At 48.7% G+C, this 23,839-nt stretch overlaps 1 protein-coding gene across 1 annotated transcript in view; it reads right to left on the bottom strand.

The window, feature by feature from the left end:
- MED16 (mediator complex subunit 16) overlaps positions 1–23,839 on the bottom strand; it is a 258,180-nt gene that overhangs the window by 165,385 nt on the left and 68,956 nt on the right. The window contains exon 2 of the mRNA XM_068359399.1: positions 8,322–8,471. Coding sequence (XP_068215500.1) covers positions 8,322–8,471 — 150 coding nt within the window. The remainder of the gene's footprint in view (positions 1–8,321; positions 8,472–23,839) is intronic.

Consider the following 23,839-nt stretch of genomic DNA (forward strand, 5'->3'; position numbering starts at 1 on the left):
ACATTAGAAAAGGGAGCGCAGATGTGCGCTGGCGCGCAGGCGATCGTGGGCGTACAGGAGACCGTTGGCGCACAAGGCGCGTAGCAGGAAAGGGCATGCAGAAGTGCGCTGGCGAGCTGAAGAGAGCTGGCGCACAGGTCTCAGAGGCGCAGGTGAGCACATGGAGATCAGGAGATCTACGGCGAGACTCAGCTACAAGGAGATCGCAGGAGAGGAGTCTAGAACACAGCAGGAGAGCGCAAGCGCGCTACTGCGCGTGAGCGCTCAGGAAAAACCTGGGCGCGCAGGTAAAACCTGGCACTTAAGGGGACCGTCCGCCATGGGGTATTGACATATCAACTTTCAGATATCGAAAATCGTTTTATTGCTTCTATGTATGCGTAAACATGTCGTACATACTCCCCAGAAGTTTCAGCCAATTATTTTTACAAATAACGAAGATATAGAGGTTTTTTAATGATGACGTCATCCTTACTGTGTCGTCTGCATAACTGAGTTTGACAAAATCGTCTTTGTGTGTTAATTTTACATATCTATAGCAATTTTTCACTTATACAGTATTCGAGCTATCGTACGTCTGGCAGAAATGGAAGGCATTGGTAGAGTGTAGATGAACGAAATCTACTCCTACAATAACAGAAGCCAAAGTTGCCAAAGATGTATAGAAGTTATAATGTATACGTTTGTTTACTTGAAGCTCGTATGTACATTGTGTTTCCACAACGCCCTCGGGAACATTATAGCAAGGCAAATGTTACCTAAGGTTATAGAAAGAACAAATAGTCAATAATTTTTCCAAACAATGAAGATATAGCGGTCTTTAAATGATGACGTCATCCTTATGGCGTCGTCTGTATGACTGAGTTTGACAGATGTGCAGTTCTCTCTCTCTCTCTCTCTCTCTCTCTCTCTCTCTCTCTCTCTCTCTCTCTCGAATTATTTACCACTGCCATTTATACAAATACTTTTATTCTCTCTCTCTCCTCTCTCTCTCTCCTCTCTCTCTCTCTCTCTCTCTCTCTCTCTCTCGAATTATTTAAAACTCCCATTTATACAAATACTATAATAACAATGTTCAACTCTCTCTCTCTCTCTCTCTCTCTCTCTCTCCCTCTCTCTCTCTCTCTCTCAATTTGAACTGCCATCTATATCAGCCAAATGCTTTCATGATCTCTCTCTCTCTCTCTCTCTCTCTCTCTCTCTCTCTCTCTCTCTCTCTCATGTTTCGAAATCTCGTACTTCTGGCAGAAATGAAAGGCATTGGTAGAGGGTAGGTGAATGAAAACTACCAGCTACAAAAACATCAGCAAAGTTTCTAAAGACATATAGAAATTATAATGCATGTGTTCATTTACTTGAAGTTCGTATGTTGATTGTGCTTTCACAACGTCCTCTGGAATTTTATAGTAATGCCAATGTTACATAAGGTGATAGAAAGAACAAAAAGTAATTTAGAACAAGAAAAAAAAACCAAGAAAGAGGGAAACATGGATAAGAGTTCAAAGCTGAAACCTGCTAACTAAAACACTGGCAACAATTGGAGATCGCTGGCAACTCATAACATAGGAATAGTAAACTGAGGGTTCAAATACCTCCTTTAGGGTGCATTTATGTAGGAATAAACAATAAAAGTTATCATAATAATATTATCTTGATTTCTTTTAGAAAAGAAGCAAAAGTTTGCTGCAAATCTTTGGGAGCTCATAACTCAAAAACATACTTATTCCCACTTAGGTACATTTTTCTCACTTATTTGTTGTTCGATATTAGAGAGAAAGATATCGTTGAAAAGAAGAATAAAAATCGCACAATTCTGTCAGACAAAATTTTGATTTTCTTTTTACATTTTTTTTTACGATTATTTTCCGTCTAGACGAGGAAAAAAAATAAAAATTCATTAAAAAAAAACAGAAAGGAAAATAAAAATTCTGTCTGACAGAATTGTTCGGTTGTTAGAGTAGTTTTTGTGGTATAAGTTTCAATCAATTGGTATCATAGTAGTGGGGAAAAATGTACCTAAATATTTTTTTTAAATCATGATTTTTGCTAATAAATCCAAAAGTTTTTGATCAAATGACTTGAAATTTTTATATGATGAGGGTATTATATATGTCTAAAACATATATAGAAATTGTGTAATTTGGATCATTAAAAAAAAAATGGCGGACGGTCCCCTTAAGGAACTTACCCACAGTGTGGAGTAAGCCCCTTTTGCCCCGAAGGGACCGGTGCTCGTTGGAAACGAGGTACGTTGGCGCCCACTGCGCATCTGCAGTCCAGGAGAAGGTCTGGCAGGAGGATCTTCTGCGGGGAAGGTGAAGATGAAGACGACCACAGGCAGGAGCACCATCATCAGACCTCCGAAGAGGAGTCTCTGGAGTGAACTCCCCCAAGGGGGAGAAGCACTTGCAGGAGAGACCGTGGCATCAGCTGCCCCCGAAGGGGACTGAGCCCTCAGCAACAACAGCAACAACAGCAGAAGGAGACCTCCGAAGAGGAGTCTCTGTAGTGAACTTCCCCCCCGGGAGAGACCGTAGGGCTCAGCTGCCCCCCGAAGGGGACTGAGCCTTCAGCAACAACAGCAGAAGGAGTCCTCCGAAGAGGAGTCTCTATGAGTGTCCTCTCTCGCGAACGGGAAAGGAACACTTCGTAGAAGAGACTGAAGATGGAGCCCATAGGGCCGAAGGGTCAGCAAGTGACCTAGGAGCCAACCTCCGAAGAGGCGCTCCTGCAGCAGCTCAGCCCCTTGAGCGTAGCTGCAGGTGCGACCGCTCAGCACCAAGAGCATAGTCGCACAAAAACTATGGTCCGAGAATGTAACCGCTCAGCAGCAAGGTTACAAAAGCGGTCGCTCAGCACCAAGAGCAAAACCGCCGGAGGACCAGGAACATATCATAATTATTAATGGTAAAAGAAGTTTCCCCCGAAAGGGAAAGAAACTCAAACCTGGGCAGGGAACCTCCCTCGGAAGGGAAGTTACCCATCCAAGGAGGCGTACCTCCTGAGGATTCTAAGATGAACTGAAGAGCTGACGGTTGTCTCAGGAGAACTTCCAGGAGAAGGAGACACGCCCCTGACGAAGTCCTATAGAGGAGGCAGCAACAGCCGACTCCCCGAGTCCCAACAAGACAGCTCTGCTTCGTTGTCACATTAGGCAAACGGAAAAACAGATCGTTAACTGTGAAAATAACAAGTAATTAGTTAACATTCATTTCCCCGGGAAGACTCCGAAGAGGAAACCCGAGGGAAAAGAACACAAGAATTACATAACAGGCAAGAGCCCTCAACCCCACCTACACTCACGGAAAGGGGGAAGGGTGAGAACTGTAACAAAAACAGAATTATAACAGTTATAATTATGCAATTCATTAAAGAATGTTCACTAAAAGTAAGAACGAAAAACCCCGAAGGGAAACGTTCTAAAAAGCTGAAAAGTTAACAAATACAATTAGATTTTATAATAAAAATATAATTGAGATAAAAAGTACTGCGGGAGATGGCGCGTTGGCGAGCGATGGTGTGTAGCAACCGATCGCGTACAGGAGAGCCAACGCGTCGCCGCATACGGCAATCTGAAGCGTGGGCGCGTTGGCGCGTTGAAAACGCTAGCGGGCAGGCGAAGAATCGCGCGCGATCGCTAGGAGATCGCAGGCGCATAGGAGATCGATGGAGCGCGGTTGCGCAGCCAGAAGATATTAGCGAGGGGCAGAACCAGATGGCGAAGTTGCGCATAATAGCGAACGCTAGTGGGCGAGTACAGAAGACTTCTCGTGGGCACGCGGGCGCTCAGAGACTCGTTCAAATCTAGAGCACAGGAGATCGTCGGCGAGGAGGTGAAAGGAATCATCTCTTTCGCCTCCACCCACATCTGGAAGCTCGTGGAGTACGCTGGTGCGCATTGCGCACATCAGGAAAGGGCATACAGATGTGCGCTGGCGAGCAGGTGATAGTGGGCGTAAAAAGAAGGAACAATCTCCTTGCCTGAGCCTAGATCCAAAGATCGTGGGCACACGTTGGCGCGCATTGTGCACATTAGAAAAGGGAGCGCAGATGTGCGCTGGCGCGCAGGCGATCGTGGGCGTACAGGAGACCGTTGGCGCACAAGGCGCGTAGCAGGAAAGGGCGTGCAGAAGTGCGCTGGCGAGCTGAAGAGAGCTGGCGCACAGGTCTCAGAGGCGCAGGTGAGCGCTGGCGCGCAGGTGAGCACTGGAGATCAGGAGATCTACGGCGAGACTCAGCTACAGGAGATCGCAGGAGAGGAGTCTAGAACACAGCAGGAGAGCGCAAGCGCGCTACTGCGCGTGAGCGCTCAGGAAAAACCTGGCACTTAAGGGGACCGTCCGCCATGGGGTATTGACATAACAACTTTCAGATATCGAAAATCGTTTTATTGCTTCTATGTATGCGTAAACATGTCGTACATACTCCCCAGAAGTTTCAGCCAATTATTTTTACAAATAACGAAGATATAGAGGTTTTTAAATGATGACGTCATCCTTACTGTGTCGTCTGCATAACTGAGTTTGACAAAATCGTCTTTGTGTGTTAATTTTACATATCTATAGCAATTTTTCACTTATACAGTATTTCGAGCTATCGTACGTCTGGCAGAAATGGAAGGCATTGGTAGAGTGTAGATGAACGAAATCTACTCCTACAATAACAGAAGCCAAAGTTGCCAAAGATGTATAGAAGTTATAATGTATACGTTTGTTTACTTGAAGCTCGTATGTACATTGTGTTTCCACAACGCCCTCGGGAACATTATAGCAAGGCAAATGTTACCTAAGGTTATAGAAAGAACAAATAGTCAATAATTTTTCCAAACAATGAAGATATAGCGGTCTTTAAATGATGACGTCATCCTTATGGCGTCGTCTGTATGACTGAGTTTGACAGATGTGCAGTTCTCTCTCTCTCTCTCTCTCTCTCTCTCTCTCTCTCTCTCTCTCGAATTATTTACCACTGCCATTTATACAAATACTTTTATTCTCTCTCTCTCTCTCTCTCTCTCTCTCTCTCTCTCTCTCTCTCTCTCTCTCTCTCTCTCTCTCTCTCTCTCTCTCTCTCTCTCTCTCGAATTATTTAAAACTCCCATTTATACAAATACTATAATAACAATGTTCAACTCTCTCTCTCTCTCTCTCTCTCTCTCTCTCTCTCTCTCTCTCTCTCTCTCTCTCTCTCTCTCGTTTCGAAATCTCGTACTTCTGGCAGAAATGAAAGGCATTGGTAGAGGGTAGGTGAATGAAAACTACCAGCTACAAAAACATCAGCAAAGTTTCCAAAGACATATAGAAATTATAATGCATGTGTTCATTTACTTGAAGTTCGTATGTTGATTGTGCTTTCACAACGTCCTCTGGAATTTTATAGTAATGCCAATGTTACATAAGGTGATAGAAAGAACAAAAAGTAATTTAGAACAAGAAAAAAAAACCAAGAAAGAGGGAAACATGGATAAGAGTTCAAAGCTGAAACCTGCTAACTAAAACACTGGCAACAATTGGAGATCGCTGGCAACTCATAACATAGGAATAGTAAACTGAGGGTTCAAATACCTCCTTTAGGGTGCATTTATGTAGGAATAAACAATAAAAGTTATCATAATAATATTATCTTGATTTCTTTTAGAAAAGAAGCAAAAGTTTGCTGCAAATCTTTGGGAGCTCATAACTCAAAAACATACTTATTCCCACTTAGGTACATTTTTCTCACTTATTTGTTGTTCGATATTAGAGAGAAAGATATCGTTGAAAAGAAGAATAAAAATCGCACAATTCTGTTAGACAAAATTTTGATTTTCTTTTTACATTTTTTTTTACGATTATTTTCCGTCTAGACGAGGAAAAAAAATAAAAATTCATTAAAAAAAAACAGAAAGGAAAATAAAAATTCTGTCTGACAGAATTGTTCGGTTGTTAGAGTAGTTTTTGTGGTATAAGTTTCAATACAATTGGTATCATAGTAGTGGGGAAAAATGTACCTAAATATTTTTTTTAAATCATGATTTTTGCTAATAAATCCAAAAGTTTTTGATCAAATGACTTGAAATTTTTATATGATGAGGGTATTATATATGTCTAAAACATATATAGAAATTGTGTAATTTGGATCATTAAAAAAAAAATGGCGGACGGTCCCCTTAAGGAACTTACCCACAGTGTGGAGTAAGCCCCTTTTGCCCCCGAAGGGACCGGTGCTCGTTGGAAACGAGGTACGTTGGCGCCCACTGCGCATCTGCAGTCCAGGAGAAGGTCTGGCAGGAGGATCTTCTGCGGGGAAGGTGAAGATGAAGACGACCACAGGCAGGAGCACCATCATCAGACCTCCGAAGAGGAGTCTCTGGAGTGAACTCCCCCAAGGGGGAGAAGCACTTGCAGGAGAGACCGTGGCATCAGCTGCCCCCGAAGGGGACTGAGCCCTCAGCAACAACAGCAACAACAGCAGAAGGAGACCTCCGAAGAGGAGTCTCTGTAGTGAACTTCCCCCCCGGGAGAGACCGTAGGGCTCAGCTGCCCCCCGAAGGGGACTGAGCCTTCAGCAACAACAGCAGAAGGAGTCCTCCGAAGAGGAGTCTCTATGAGTGTCCTCTCTCGCGAACGGGAAAGGAACACTTCGTAGAAGAGACTGAAGATGGAGCCCATAGGGCCGAAGGGTCAGCAAGTGACCTAGGAGCCAACCTCCGAAGAGGCGCTCCTGCAGCAGCTCAGCCCCTTGAGCGTAGCTGCAGGTGCGACCGCTCAGCACCAAGAGCATAGTCGCACAAAAACTATGGTCCGAGAATGTAACCGCTCAGCAGCAAGGTTACAAAAGCGGTCGCTCAGCACCAAGAGCAAAACCGCCGGAGGACCAGGAACATATCATAATTATTAATGGTAAAAGAAGTTTCCCCCGAAAGGAAAAGAAACTCAAACCTGGGCAGGGAACCTCCCTCGGAAGGGAAGTTACCCATCCAAGGAGGCGTACCTCCTGAGGATTCTAAGATGAACTGAAGAGCTGACGGTTGTCTCAGGAGAACTTCCAGGAGAAGGAGACACGCCCCTGACGAAGTCCTATAGAGGAGGCAGCAACAGCCGACTCCCCGAGTCCCAACAAGACAGCTCTGCTTCGTTGTCACATTAGGCAAACGGAAAAACAGATCGTTAACTGTGAAAATAACAAGTAATTAGTTAACATTCATTTCCCCGGGAAGACTCCGAAGAGGAAACCCAAGGGAAAAGAACACAAGAATTACATAACAGGCAAGAGCCCTCTCAACCCCACCTACACTCACGGAAAGGGGGAAGGGTGAGAACTGTAACAAAAACAGAATTATAACAGTTATAATTATGCAATTCATTAAAGAATGTTCACTAAAAGTAAGAACGAAAAACCCCGAAGGGAAACGTTCTAAAAAGCTGAAAAGTTAACAAATACAATTAGATTTTATAATAAAAATATAATTGAGATAAAAAGTACTGCGTAGCAACTCCACCCGAACGGAGGAGCTATCGTAGTATGAAGAAAACGTAGTAAAAGGGTGAACGACCTCCAGAGAGAGAGAGAGAGAGAGAGACCGTAGTCAAATTACACTCTCGCGTTCCTACGCTAAACCCCACCTTCCCCGTAGGAAAAGAGGAAAAGAGGAGTAGCGGAGAAACAAATAATAAGTCCAGCGATAATGACTCCCCACGGCGCCCGTGGAAGGAGCCGACCGAAGGACCAAGGAAGAGATCGCGGTCCATGAAATTACATCGTAGTGGCCTGACTGCCGGCAGCTACACGGTGATATCGTACACACACACACACACAGCATGAACACTGAAAAGGAAACTTACTGATTTCTATACTCAAATATATACATAAACATAAAAATATGTTTACATATATATGAGTACAAGAAAAGTAAGTAATTAAGTAAAGACAAAACAATAAACGGCTGCCATGCGAGGACGGGAACAGAGACATCCGTTCGTTGTCCGAGCCAAAAGCGAAGTGGGTCAGTTCACCAGTGTGTGAGGGGGGAGGGGTAGCTAGCTACCCCTCCCCTACCCCCTGCTAAATAGCGCGGGGGTAGTTAACCCTCGTTAAAAATCTAATGGCTCGCCATTTCAGCTACGCCGAAAGTAATACCCTATGTAAATAGCGTGGTTTATATTTCGGTTACGGAACAAAGAACCTTTGAGATTCCATACTTCAAGAGTTCCTATGAGAAAGTCATTTATATCAGCGACTGGTCATCAAAATATTGCACAGCCATAGAAAAATCTATATTAGTAACCATTTGTGCTAAACATAAACCCCAGAACTTAAACAGTAAAGATTAAATATATACTTACACATGAGGTTCGTATGGACAGTTCAAGTCGACTACGCATACAGTACACACAGCAACCCGATGTCTATACATATCTTGTTTTGATGTCAATCGTGTGAAAGCAACCACACTCTTAGGTGATATTGTACAAATTCCTCCATCATCATACAAGCTGCAATAATCAATTCAAAACATTTCATTACAGGAATACTATATATAAATTAATTTTCAAAGAATGGTCCAAAAACTGCCAAGAGCATGTAAGTAGCCTTGTAAAAAGTGAAACAATCTATATAATCTAGGATAAAAGTACAATTCAATAATCTGGAATCAAGTACACATCAATATTCTAAACGTTCCTAAATTGCAATTGCCCAAATTAGTTACTTGTCTTACTGGGCAGGTAACATCAATCAATTTTCATTCATCTTTCACAGAAAGTCAGCAAGTACAAGTATGGTATACATAATAATCACATCATCCAGTCAGGAAAATACATTAACGGCAATTTGATTGACCTTCAAGGAAAACCACTTTATTGATATTATTGACGAGTTCCAAGAGAACCATATATCATATTTCCATATTCTCATAAGATTAGTCTAAAGAATTTGCTGACAAATGTGATGAAAAAATGGCAAAATCATAGATAATTTGTATTTTTTCTAACGATACGAACTTTTAGCTAGTTAGCGGGGGTAAGGGGGGGTAGCTTGCTGCCGCTCCCACTCACACACCTCGGATTTAGCTTACTTTGTTTGGAGGTAGGACTTCAAGGGAGATATGGTCAGCGTTAAGTTTGTATACATAGCTAAAGGTTTGTATCTTTAGGAAAAATACAAATTATCAACAAATTTGTCATTTGTTTTGTAATTGGAATACTGTACAAACCTACGCTATTAATTAGAAGTGACTCACACATTAGGAGGGTGGACATCCCTGCCAAAACTGGCTTTTTGGCTTTAGCCGGGGGCTCCTTGTACTGAATATGTTGGTACCAAATATAAGGATTCCCTACACCTCACTAAACCCTGCTATGCAAGGTCTGCGGTCTATGCAAGCTGTGTGTTGAGATACGTAGTGTGACTGTCAAGGTGAAAGTTATTCCGAGACTTTGTAGGAAAAACTGTTGGACCAAGATTTTATCAATACTGTATTATACAGTGGTATACCAGCCTTTGGGAAGATTGCAGTAATGACTTCTCGTTATTTATCAGGATCCCCAAAACTCAAGAAGAATGTCTTGGTGATGAAGAAGGGTCGTCTCCAAGTCTGCTAGGATTAGCCAGTCATCCAGATATCTGAGATGATGGATGCCGTTCCTGTGAGCCCAGGATGACACTAGGGTGAACACTCTGGTGAATGCCTAAGGAGCTGTCACAAGACCGAAGCACAGAACCTTGAATTGGTATATCTTTTCCTCGTGTATGAACCTTAGATACCTCCTTGAAGATGGATGGATTGGGATCTGGTAGTATGCATCTTTCAGATCCAATGTGCACATGAAGTCCCTTGGACGAACCGCTTGAATGACCGTGTCTACCGTCTCCATTCTGAACCGAGTCTGTTGCACAAACTTTTTCAGAGGAGAGAGGTCGACGACTGGTCTCCAGCATCCAGTCACCTTTTTCACCAGACAAATTTGACTGTAGAAGCCTGGGGACCCGTCCGCAACCTCTTGGAGAGAGCCCTTCTGCACATGGTCTGGACTTTGGCCCTGAGGGCCAGCTCCTTTGTGGATCCCTTCACTTAGATGCACTGGATCCCAAATCATAGGAGGGAGAGATTGAATGAACGGGACGCAATACTCTAGAGCAATCACTTTGACCGTCAAGGGTTCACCGGGGGAGGACGAGAATATCCACTCCTTTTCGTAGGTTCTCGTCTGCCACCCACCACTGGAGATCCGTCAGTTCCGCAGGTCCCATGGAGATCTGGATGTCCGGGGAATCGTACGCTTGATTCCACCAGGACTTGAGTTGCCACTTGAGGGATCTCATCCTGAGGCGACCGTTGGGAACTAGACGAGCCAGCAATGAAAGGTGACCGAGGAGACAGTCAGAACTTCCCAAAACGCATGTTCTGACTCTTGCTGGTCTCCTCCTGATGTAGGACTTGCAGCGAAGTCTCCTGTCCCCAAAGGCTCTTCTTGGGGAGAGTTGCGGACGTTCTCCGAGTGGCTAGCTGGCTCCATCCTAGTCCTAGTAGAGGACTTCTGCAATGTTTTAGAGTCCTTAGATTCCTTCCTGGGAAGGCTGTAGGACTCAAACATTGACGAGGATAGCATGTTCCTTTCAGTCCCCGCCTGAGAAGACATCTCGGCGCGAGGAGAGGTTTCCCTCATTGGTGTGATGGGGGAAAGTCTCTCCTCGCGTGATTCCCGAGGATGGGAAATCTTCATCCGAAAGGGAAGGAGAGACAGTCTGGGGGAAAGAAGAAACCTGCCTCGAAGGCATGCGTGGAGTCAGTTTTGCCCTTGGAAAAAGTTACCGCGTCTGGAACTCCTCTTTTTCTCTTCAAAGGGGTAGAAGCAGCCATGGATCTGTGCCCTAATTCAGAGAAGACAGGCTTGAACGCCAGCGTTACGGCTCTGATCAGCGCACCGGACAGGAATTGAAGGATCCCTGGGAGGAGTTCTCATCATTGGTGGGTTCGCCTGAAAAGGCTTTGGGATCCTGGACCCCTCTAGATGTTTCCCTTCTCTCAAAATGCGTGCTGGTATGCGCTTGCGGGGAGGGGAATGAAGCGATAGCGACCTTGCCGTGCGTAGTTCAGCAGTCTCGCGCGCGGGAGGATATTGACACTCACGCGAGGGAGAGTAATGGTGCTCACGCGAGGGAGAATACCAGGAATCGCGCGCGGGAGACTGCGACTGTGCTCGTGGGCGCGCGGGAGACTGCGACCGTGCGCGCGGGCGCATGGGAGACTGATGGCGCACAGGAGCGCGTGCGGGAGACTGTGGGCGCACAGGAGCGGGTGCAGGAGACTGTGGGCGCACAGGAGCGCGTGCGAGAGACTGTTGGGACGCACGCATGCGCGGGAGAGTATTTGCGCACGCGAGCAGGAGAGTATTCGCGCGCAGACGCGCAGGATCAAGGCATTGAGTGCGCGGGCGCATGGGCGGGAGTTCGCACGTGCCTGTACCAGTCGTAGGGCACGTGAGGGAGAAAGACCCCTAGCGCACGGCCGCGCAGTTGAAGCCTGTGCTGCTCGTAGGCGCACGACAGAATGTGGGCGCTAATCCGTAGGAGAGGATAGGAGAGTGCGCGAGTATCCTCGCGGATACGTGCGGGCGATGGCGAGCGCTGGCACGAAGGCGAAAGGCGCGATGGCAAGCGCTGGCGCGTGGGAGAAGTCAGTCTTGTTGACTTCCCAGTAGCGCCCAGATCAGTCGATCGTTGGTGCGCAGGAGAGTTAACTGCTGGGCGTGAGCGCTGGCACGCAGTTCAGGCAAGGCCTGGCGCGCAGGAGAACGTGGGCGCGTATGTGCGCGCATAGCGCGTAGTGGAGCTGTGCTGCTGTTGGGACGTATGTGCGTGTTGGCGCATACGCCCTTGATGCCCTGTGTTGGGGTTTGTTGATGGGGCCTGACGAGCTACTAGAGCGCGTTCGTCAGGTTTTGTTGGCGCACAGCGTGTATCTGGGTGGCGCGCCTTAACTTACTCAGATGAAACCTTGCTAGGTTTATGCGGGAAGGGTGACGGCAGGTCGGCAGGTCTGTCGGGTGGAAGGTCGACGTGTCCTTTAAAAGGACGACCTTCCACCGAAGGAGATCGTGAACAATCTGCAGAAAGGTCCAGGACCAATGCAGAAACAGTGATCGGTAATTGTTGTCGAGGCTCCTCTGCGGGGAACTGCATCGAAGATGTTGAACCGAAGAGGCGCCTCCTCACCGCAGGTGAAGGAAGGCCTCTCTGGTAAAGAGGAAGGCGAGCCTTGCGACGAATGCGCCCTCTGGGGGCCGTAGGGTCAGCGAGCTGACCTTCTGCAGCCCTCCGAAGAGGAGTCTCTGTAAGTGAACTCCCCCGAGGGAAAGAAACACTAGCAGGAGAGACTGTTGGACTTAGTTTCTCCCTCGTTGGTTGAACAGGAACGGGAGAAACTAAGCCGTCAGCTACCGTAGGGTTTGAAGAGGCAGAGGTGATGGGTGATACTGAATTGGATACCTCTGACACCACAACATCGACAAGAGACAGAGGATCAACCTCTGTCAGTGACGGCGATTGCTTGACAGCAGCACCCAATCGGATGTAGTCAAGTAAAACCTCCTTGGAGGGCGAACCCGTAAGCCCCAAGGAGGACTAAAGCTGAAAAAGGGGGGTTAGTGACATATCCTCCCCCGGGGGGAGAGGTGGAGCTGCTTCGCTAGGGGAAGCAACGTCATCTCTCGAGCCCCGAGTTTGGTAAACAGTACATCGGTCTACGCTACCACTCGACGGTCTCTCGAAAGAGAACGAACGAGTGGGAGCTTCGGAGGAGGTTTGGGCAACGGAAGAAGAGGCCTTGGGTTTTTCTCCTTTCAAAGAAACCTTCAAAGGAGAAATATCCCGTTTGGCCTTCTTCTTCTGTCGTCGCGAAAACCTCTCCCACTGGAAGGTAGACCACTCCCTTCACTCACCACACCCGTTATTGCTATCACACCGTTGGCCCCTACAAGAAGGACAAAGGGCGTGAGGATCAGTCTCGACCGCCGACATGAATGTTCCACAGGGGCGGTCGGGAAACCCAGGGCAGGTGCGCATAGTCGCGGAGGCCAACTTCACAAACAGAACTAGAAAAAGAAAAAGACACAAGCATTAAATGGCTGTCAAATGACGGCGAGGATGATAGCGGACACGTCCGACTACCATCCGAGCCGAGAGCAAAGTGAGCTCAAGCACAGGTGTGTGAGGGGGGGGGGGGGTTATTAGCAAGCTACCCTCCCCTACCCCCGCTAACTAGCGGTGTGGGTAGTAAACCCTCATTAAAAATTAATGGCTCGTCATTTCAGCTATGCCGAAAACAAATTAAAATTAGAATCTGCTTGCAAAATGTCAATCGCAGGCTCGTCCTCTCCACCGCTCAAAGACCGCTTAGAGCGACCAGCGGGCGAGATCCAATTTGAAGGAGGTGGAGGAGCATGAATCGAGGTCACACCCGTTTCAGATAACTGCTCAACAGCGGGACGATTCTCAACAGAATCTAACATTCTAGCAGGACGCTTAGAAGGCGAGCTTTCCTCGGAAGAAAAGCGTTCAGGGCTGCTCCAATGACTACAGCCTGCTTGTGATGTCCTGGAAGGACGCTGGTCAAATTTCCTCTTAAGAGGTCTGGACACTTGACGCCAGCCTCTTTTAGGAATATCATCCTCTGATGATGAGCCAAACACTTTAACCTCACCTTTTCTATGGTAAGGGCGAACGTCCTGGGAAACGTCAACAGGAACGCTCGAGGGGACGTCTGCTCGGGAGCTAAAGCCTCTCGTTTCCTTTCGTCTTTCGACATTCCTTCTCCCAGGGGTTGGGGAGCTTGGAAGAGGTCTAGGACAAGGAGAACGACAAGCCCGAGCAGGCGCACCCTCCACAGCACAAATAACACTCACTGCACCTCTAGCACGTTCACTTTTCAGCTGTTTAACATCAGCCATTAACTGCGTTTAATCCGCAGCGATAGACTCTACCTTCGCACCCAACGCCTGGATAGCCAATATCATATCTTTAAGCGTTGGTTCATAAGCGGTACTTGTAGTTGGATCAGGAACTACCACTACAGGGGAAGGAATAGGTACAGTGACACGGGGAGAGGAAAAATTTCTAGAAGAATGAGAAGAACTACCTCTTACCCTATCTCTTGCTAACTTTCGCATATAGCGATCGAATTCCAGTCACTCATGATCAGACAAAATAAGGCATTCGTCACACCTATCATCAAGTTTACAAACTTTACCTCTACATTTATTAAAGAGTAAATGAGGATCAATGGAGGCCTTTGATAATCGGGTCTTACACCCACTAGCACACACCCTAAAACTACCAGATGGGGTGGCCATTTTCAAATTTATAAGAGAGATCAAATACAACCAAGGGTCAAAATAACAATATCCAAACATATAACTAGAGTATCCAAATGAAAATCCAATCAAGCGAGAGTCAAAAAACCACAATTATTGTACTTCACCAAAGGGACAGCAATAATCAGTCAAAAAGCAAGGAGAATATCCAACCAATGTTACCACTAGTGCCGGCAGGGAAGATATGGTACCAATGGAATGGTAGCACACCTGGCTATCGAATCGGCGATTGGCGCGAGTTTTGAATTTTCTGCCATGACGTCAGCTATATATATAACCACCAGGTAAGTCTTGTGTTCAAAAATAAGGAGTCCCTGCACTTAGCTAAAACCTTGCTACACGAGTTCCGTGGCCTACGCAAGCTGTGTGTTGAGATATATAGAAGTCTGACCGTCCAGGTAAAGTTATTCCGAGTCTTTAGAAGGAAAAACTGTTGTAACCAAGACTTTCCCAATACCACCTCACTAGGGTATGAGGACGCAACAATATCAGTTTTAATACTAGGTACACAAGGGAGCACGGTTTACCTGCAGTGGTTTGAGGTCAGTTTGTGCAGAGAACCCAGGATGCTGCTTTCCCAAGAGAGGGGAGGATGAAGAAAAGAATAAGAGCCAGTCAAACCTTTTCATTCACGCAAACTAAAACCGGGTAACAGTGCCCTCAACCTTCTGCTACCTGTACAATAAGGAGCTTGAAGCATTAAACAAGCTGTTATGCAGCCACCACGGGACCGATAGAGAGCGTATCGAGTCTCCTGTGGGTCACGTCTTGCAGGTAGTGGGATGTGAATGTAGTTTGACGTTTGCACACCCCAGCCTGAAGAACCTGCGTCACTGAGAAATTTCTCTTGAATACCAGGGACGTAGCTACGGCCCTGACATCATGAGCTCTGGGGCGAAGTGAAGGAGGAGGGTCTGGATTCAATGCATGGTCTATGACATTGCGAATTCATGCTGAGATGGTGTTCTTGGTGACCCTCCTCTTGGTCCTTCCTGTGCTGACGAAGAATGCCGGCATACGAGGACGGGCTGCGGCTGTTCTCTTAAGGTACAGCCTCAAACTCCTCACTGGGCAGAGTAAGAGATGATCAGGGTCATCTGTTACAGAACGAAGACTCGAAATCCAGAAGGAGTCGAATCATGGATCCGCTACTCCCGGGTTCCGAGTCTTAGCAATAAACTCAGGGACGAAGCTGAACGTTACCTCTCCCCATCCCCTTGAATGGGCGATGTCGTATGAGAGACCATGAAGTTCACTGACTCGTTTGGCCGAAGCCAAAGCTAGCAGGAACCCCGTCTTCAAAGTCAGGTGGCGATCTGTTGCCTGGTTTAATTGTTCATAGGGAGGTCTCTTAAGAGACCTGAGAACTCGAACCACGTTCCTTGGGGGAGGTCTCACTTCAGACTGAGGACAGGTAAGTTCATAACTCCGTATGAGTAAGGAAAGTTCTAGCGATGAAGAAATGTCCATTCCTTTCAGTCTAAAGGCGAGGCTTAAGGCTGAGCGATAGCCTTTTACCGCCGAAACTGACATGCACATTACTTCAAGCAAATACTGTACACGAGGAACTCCGCTATTGCTGGAATAGTGGCATCGAGAGGAGAGATACCCCTTCCACGACACCAACCAAAGAAGACTTTCCACTTTGTCTGGTAGACTGCTGCTGATGATTTCTGCAGATATCCAGACATCCTGTTCGCAACTTGTTGGTGGATAGTCTCCAGGTGTGAAGACGTAGCGAAGCCACGGCTTTGTGGAATATGTTGGCATGTGGTTGCTTGAGTAAATCGTGTCATGGAGGGAGTTCCCTTGGGGTCTCCGTTAGGAGTTGCAGAAGGTCCAGAAACTATTCTGCGTGATGCCATAGCAGAGCTATGAAGGTTATTGACAGATTGACTGATGTTCTGGACTTGTTGAGTAACCTCCTCATCAGACAGAATGGGGGAAAGGCATAAACGGCGATGTTGTCCCACCATTGTTGGAATGCATCTTGCCAGAGAGCCTTGGGGTCTGGGACTGGGGAAAAATACAACGGGAGCCTGAAGTTAAGGACAGTTGCGAAGAGGTCCACTGTTGGAGAACCTCACAAAATCAGGACTTTGTTGGCTACTAGATGATCCAAAGATCACTCGGTACTCACTATCTGAGATGAGGTTGTGTGGTGCAGCACGTGGGTCCCCACCCTTCTTTTGAAGCATCTGAGAACAGTATCAAATCCGGGGGGAAGACGATAAGATCCACTCCCTTTCGTAGATTCTCGTCTGCCACCCACCACTCGAGGTCCGTCAGTTCTGCTGATCCCATGGGGATCCGGATGTCCAGGGAATCGAGTCTGATTCCACCAGGACTTCAGCCGCCACGGGAGGGATCTCATCCTGAGGCGACCATTGGGAACTAGACGGGCCAGTGATGAAAAGTGACCAAGGAGACATAACCACGTCTGGGCTTGCGACTTTCCTCAGCCTTGTTATCCTGTCGTCTAATGGGAAGGCTTTGTGGAGATTGGTGTTTATAACATGCCTAGGTATACCAGTCTCTGTGTAGGATGCAGGGATGACTTCTCAGGATTTACCATGATCCCCAAATCTTGGCAAAGTCTCAGAAATTTGTCTTGGTGTTGAAGAAGGGTTGACATCGAGTCTGCTAGGATTAGCCAGTCGTCCAGATAGTGGAGGAGACGGATGCCAATCCTGTGTGCCCAAGATGACACTAGGGCAAACACTCTGGTGAAAACTTGAGGTGCTGTGGAAAGACCGAAGCACAGCACCTTGAACTGGTACTTCCTGTTGTCTAGGCTGAATCTTATGTACTTCCTTGAAGATGGATGGACTGGGATTTGGAAGTACGCGTCCTTTAGGTCCAGTGTACATATGAAGTCCTGAGGTCTTACCGCTAGTCTGACTGTGACTGCCGTCTCCATGCTGGGGACCTCTTGGAGAGCGCCCTTCTTCAACAGGGTCTGAACTTCTGCCCGAAGGGACTGCCCCTTTGCTGATCCCATGGCAAAGGAGTCTATTGACACTGGATTCCTCGTCAGGGGTGGGAGAGATGTTATGAACGGGACGCGATATCCTAGACGAATCACGGAAATTGTCCAGGGATCGATCCCGAGTTGCTTCAACCTGTCCGAGCAACTTTGCAGACAACCCACCACTGGTGAACCAGCAGGGGGAGTGCCTATCCTAGCGTTTGCAGCCTCGGCTGCTCCCTCCAGGATTTTTCCCTCCCCTAGAGGACTTCTAGCCTTTCCTGTCCTTGACAGGAAAGGGCTTCTTAGACACCACTATCTTCGCTGCTGTCTTCGTTGCTGTGGTCTTGGTTGGACGGGACTGCTGGAGGTTTATAGGGCTTGGATGTCAAAGCCCTATGGAGGAGGGAGTCCTGATGGGACTTCCTCCATCTCTCAGCAGCATGTTCCACATCCTTAGGCTCAAACAGGTGGGCTCCCTCTAGACAGGAATGTTTAAGCCTAGTTATCTCGACATTGGGGACTTGATGGTGGAATCTCTCAGACACCGCATCTCAACGTTTCAAGATGGTATTTGCCCACAAGTTCAAAACTTGGTGGGCAAAGAGAGAAGGAAAGTCTTCATTACCTTCCTGGTACGTTCCCTGGAAAAATCCTCGGTTCGTACCAGGATTCCCAATGTGCCTAACAAGATATCCAGCCACGAAGTAGTTTACATAGCATACTTTGTGACCTTTTCCTGATTAAGGATTTCGGCCGCCGAGAAAGAGACCTGCCGGCTGGAGAGTCTCTCAAGAGAGATCCCCCTAGTTAGCTCTTCCAGAGAGTGGTGAAGAGGAAGAGCTGGACTGGGCTCCCCCAGGATCTCAAAGTACCTCGTCTGTTGTACACGAGGAGGTGGGAGGAGCTTGTTGGTAGAGCCGGAACGGTTAGAGGTGGCAAACTCAGAGAGCTGTAGGGCGATCTTAGCCCTGGCACCCTTCAACCCTTGAGACCAGGGCAGGGCTGCACTGGTCTTTGAGGGTTTCTGGGTGCCAAAGACACAGTCTAAGACCGTGTCCTTGCCCTCCCGAGGGAGTATCTCTGGGTCGGTAAACCTGTTGAGAACCCTAATAAGAGTCAAGACCTGCCAGAATACATGTTCTGACTCTTTTTGCTCTCCTTCTGACGTCGGACTTGCAGCGAAGTCTCCTTCTTCCATCCCCGAGAGCTCCTCCCGGGATGGGTCCCGGACATCCCTCAAGTGGCTGACTGTCTCCGTCTTTCTAGTCCTGGTTGAGGACTTTGGCAGGGTCTCGGAGTCTTTGGACTCCTTCCGAGGAAGGAGGTAAGACTCCAACATCGAAGGCCTAGATGTTGTGTCCTTCCTGATCTCTGATGGTGGGGAACTCTCAGCGTGAGGGGAGGTTTCCTCCGACGGTGGAACGGAGGAGGTCCTTTTCTCACGCGACTCCCTTGACAAAGGTGAGGTGGGAGAGTATCCCTGGGGAGGTACCGCATAGGAGTCAATTTTACCCTCGAGGAAGTGACCGCGTCGGAAACTCCTCTTTTCCTTTTCAATGGGGTGGAGGAAGCCATGGTTCTGTGTCGGGAGTCTGGAGCTATAGGCTGTTCTGACGAGCGGCCAGACAGGGCAGGATTGAAGGCCTGTGCCAAAGCTCTGACTAGGGTACTTAACCAAGGCTGGTGACTGACCGAAACACTGTCAGACAAATCCCCTGAAGGGAAAGGGACCGAAGGTTTCCTACGAGGAGATACCGTAATAGGTGGGTCTGCCTTACAAGAAGGCAATTTCGGGATCCTGAATCACTCTGACGAAGTCTGATCCCCTTTTCCCGATGGGCGTAATGAACTGCGTTTGCGGGGAGGGGAGTGAGGCGATGATGACCTGGCCGAGTGCAGTTCCTATGCAGGTGCCTGATGCGCGGGCGAAAGTTGATGCGCAGGTGAGAGCTGGCGTATGGGCGAGAGTTGGCTTGCACGCGTGCTGGTGAGTGTTGGCGCGCATGCGGGCGAGTGTCGGGTGCGCATGTCCTGGTGCGTGCGCGTGGGAGAAACCTTGCGCGCAGGTGAGCGCTGGCTCACGTGTGCGGGTGAGTGATGGCACGCAGGAGCTCGATGACGTGCTGGCGTGCAGGAGAGTGCAGGATTGCTGGCACGTAGGTGTGCGCTGGCGTGCAGGAGAGTGCAGGATTGCTGGCACGTAGGTGTGCGCTGGCGTGCAGGAGAGCACTGGCGCATAGGAGATCGTGGGCGCGCAGGAGAGCGCTGGCAGGTAGGAGACTGTGGGCGCGTAGGCGCAGGGCGCGCAGAAGAGTGCTGGCGCATAGGAGATCGTAGGCGGGTAGGCGCAGGTTGTAGCTGCCGTCTAGGAGGGTGAGTAGGAGACCGAAGTTGCGCATGTGTGCACAGATTTGGTGAGCGTGGTAGCGCTGGAGATTGTTGGCGCGCTGGGCGCTGAGGGCGAGCATGTGAAGGGGCACGCCGAAGCGCAGTAGAGCGCGGACGAGCAGGCTGGTGAGCGCCGGTGTACTGCAGGAGGTTGGGAAGCTGAAGGGCGGTGGCGTGCAGTTGTGCACTTCGGTAGGGCCTCAAGTGGCTTTACAGGGAACACGTGCCTGATGCACAGGCGAAAGTTGGCACGCAAGTGAGAGCTGGCGCATGGGCGAGAGTTGGCTTGCACGCGCCAACGAGTGGTGGCACGCTGGCGAGTGTTGGCGCGCACGCGGGTGAGTGTCGGGTGCGCATGTCCTGGTGCGTGCGCGTGGGAGAAACCTTTAGCGCAGGTGAGCGCAGGCTCACGAGTGCGGGCAAGTGATGGGGCACGCGGCGTGCAGGAGAGTGATGGCGCGCCGGAGCTCGATGACGTGCAGGCATTGGCTGGCGCGCAGGAGTGCTGGTGTGCAGGAGAGCGTTGGCGCATAGGAGATCGGGGCCCTGTAGGCGCAGGGCATGCAGGAGAGCGCTGGCGCTTAGGAGATCGTGGGCGCGCAGGAGAGCGCTGGCGCTTAGGAGACCATGGGTATGTAGGAGCAGGGCACGCAGGAGAGCGCTGGAGCATAAGAGATCGTGGGCGCGTAGGCGCAGGTTGTAGCTGCCGTCTAGGATGAAGAGTAGGAGACCGAAGTTGCGCATGCGTGCGCCGATTCGGTGAGCGCGGTAGCGCTGGAGATCGTTGGCGAGCTGGGCGCTGAGGGCGAGCAGGTGAAGGGGCGCGCCGAAGCGCAGTAGAGCGCTGACGAGCAGGCTGGTGAGCGCCGGTGTACTGCAGGAGGTTGGCGAGCTGAAGGGCGGTGGCGTGCAGTTGCGCACTTCGGTAGGGCCTCAAGAGGCTTTACGGGGAACAGGAATGGTGATAGAAGGTCGGCAGGTTTGTTGGATGGTTGATCAGAAACCAGGATGTGCCCTTTGGAATGGCGAGCATCCACCGATGGAGATCGCGAACGATCTGCAGAGAGGTCCAGGACCGAAGTCGGAGGACTAGTATCAGGTCAAGGCATGGTCGAAGGTCAAGGGCCAGAAGATGACTACAGCAGAGGCTCCTCTGCAGGTGAAGACTGCGACGACGAAGCAGAAGAGCCGAAGAGGTGCCTTTTCACCGATGGTGAAGGTAGACCTTTAAGGTGAAGTAGAGGGTGAGCTTTTCGACGAAGGCGCCCTCTAGGGGCCATTGGATTAGCAAGCTGACCGAAACACTCACATGAGAAACGGACGTTGGATTTAGTTTCCCCCTTGAGGGATGATCACGAACGGGGAAACTAAGTCAGCAGCAACCACTGAAGAGTCTAGAGGCAGAGGAGTCGGACGAGATCATAGGCGACACCTCCGACACCACAACGTCGACAAGGGCCAGAGGATCTACCTCCGACGGCGACGATGATTCCTGCACACTAGCACCCTTGCGGATGATTTGCAGCAATGCATCCTTGGAGGGCGGACCCGAGAGCCCCAAGGACGACCAAACCTGTAATAAGGAAATTAGTGAGAAGGCCTCACCCGGGGGGAGAGGTGGGGCCGCTTCGCTAGGGGAAGCAACACCATCTCTCGAGGAACGGGATTGGCCAACATTAAATTGGTCTACGCTACTACTCGTCAGTCCCTCGGAAGAGACCGAACGAGTAGGAGCTTCGGAGGAGGGTAGGGAGATGGAAGAAAAGGCCTTGGGTTTTTCCCCCTTCGAAGGAACCTTCGAAGAAGATATTCCGCTTAGACTTCTTCTTCCGCCGTCGCCCAAACCTCTCCCACTGGGAGGCAGACCACTCCCTACACTCATTACACTTATTATCACAATCACACTGTTGACCTCTGCATATGGGACAAAGGGTGTGTGGATCTGTGTCCGACATAAATGTTCCGCAGGGCCGGCCGGTGATTCCAGGGCAGGTGCGCATGGTTGCATAAGTCAACACGCAAACACACACTAGAAAAAGAGAAAGCAAAAATGACAAACTTATAACAGAAAAATGGCAAACTTATAACAGAGTTTCTATTTTTCCTAACATACAAACCACAATTCTTTACTAAAGGAGATATTCTAGCGCGAGCTTGAAAATACGGCAGAAAACCTTAACAAGGTCGTTAACGACCGGGCCGGTAGTTATCCACCTGTTAGAGGTGGGGGACTGCCGGTCGGTAGCTACTGAATACCTTCAATTGGATTCTAGCTAGGACTATTTTTAGGGGGCGGTAACGGAGGGAAGATTTGTGTAAAGAATTCGGGTTTGTATGTTAGGAAAAATACAAACTCTGTTATAAGTTTGTCATTTGTTCCTACACTAAATACAAACCCTCATTCTTTACTATAGGAGACTTAGTGTTGAGGTCAGGGTGGACGAGGAGTTCCCTATTCCTAGGGAAGATAGTCCTCAGACTAGACTCTTTTGATGAAAAAATCTCCCATTAACTTTTGTTTGTAGATCCCCATAATCTTAGCACGACTGAAAGTTTGTAATTACGTGGAAACAAATGTTTCAGGATGAAGAGGGTCGGGAACATACGACTTGGACCCTATCATACTTAGGATTCCCCTGACCTTGAAAAGGGGAACCCTCGTGACTACAAGTAGAACTTATACCCTGTGAGAGGAGTCAGATGAGTTTCATACCTTATTTCAATTGGCGAGTCCAGCTGAAACTGATTACAGACTAGGATACCCAGATGGGAGGAAGAAGGAAGGTGCAGAAGATAGATGGATGTCCTTCTAAAACCTAGTGTAACACAGAATCCTCGACCAATGGCTACTGTCCCCTGAAAGGGCGTAAGGTAGCTACAGCACCAGTTGACCTGCCACAATGAGTCCTATAGAAAAGGTGTTTAGAGATCTATGTGTCACATCGGTTAAATAGTGAGTGATGAATGTAGATTGGCGTTTCCAGACTCCAGCTATCAAGACTTGGGAGACTGAAAAATTCTTCTTAAACGCCAGTGAGGCAGCTACTCCCCTAACTTGATGGGCTTTGGGTTGAGCTGCCTCTGGTTCTCCGTGAATGGCTCTCGCAATAACTTTCTTGAGCCAGAAAGAGATGGTGTTGCGAGAGATTCTCTTCTTTGCCTTATTGGTACTGAGGAAGAGATGACGGAGGTGTGGTCTGAAAGGTCTGGTGCGCTTCAGGTATTTCCTTAGCGCCCTGACGGGGCACAGTAGCAATTGGTCAGTATCCTGTGTTACCCTATTGAGGCTGGAAAATTGAAATTCTCTATACCTCTCATCGGCCGACGAAGGATTCTGAGTTTTGGCCACAAAGCCTGGCACAAAGTTGAGCGAGACTTCCCCCCTTCCTCTAGAATGGGTGACTTCGTAGGATAGACCATGAAGTTCACCAACCCTTTTTGCCGAGGCCAGAGCTACTAGGAAGATGGTCTTAAGGGTTAGGAAGTAGTCAAAGGTCCTATTTAAGGGCTCATAGGGTGGTCCCTTCAAGGAACGTAAGACCAGGGACCCGTCCCAAGGTGGTGGTCTAATCTCAACTGGGGGGGGCAAGATCTCTCAAAACCTCAAATCAATGTGATATCTTTTGAGGTGGAAAAGTCAACCCCTCTCAGTCTACAGATGAGGCTTAAGGCTGAACGATAGCCTTTAATTGCAGAGACTAAGAGGAGTTTCTCCTCCCTGAGGTACACCAGGAAGTCTGCCACTAATAGAAGAGAGGGATCGAGTGGAGACACGCCTCACCCTCTACACCAAGCTGCAAACACTCTCCATCTTGCTTGGTAGAGGTTTGTGGAAGATTGGCGCAGGTGCCTGGACATGTGCTCAGCCACCTTCCCTGAAAAGCCTCTGCTTCTGAGGAGACTTGACAGCCTCCAGGCGTGAAGCTTCAGGAAGTGGATTCTCTCGTGGGGGATACCACTGTGTGGCTGCGTCAACAGAAGGGGTTCTGGAGGCAGAAACCTTGGAACTTGAACCAGCAGGGAAAGAAGGTCTGCATACCACTCTCTGCTTGGCCATGCCGGAGCTATTAGAGTTAGCTTGCAGTTCCGGGAAGTCCTGGGTTTGTTGATCATCCTTCTGAGCAGGCAAAAG

Source organism: Palaemon carinicauda, chromosome 2, assembly GCF_036898095.1.
Source record: "Palaemon carinicauda isolate YSFRI2023 chromosome 2, ASM3689809v2, whole genome shotgun sequence".
NCBI lineage: Eukaryota > Metazoa > Arthropoda > Malacostraca > Decapoda > Palaemonidae > Palaemon > Palaemon carinicauda.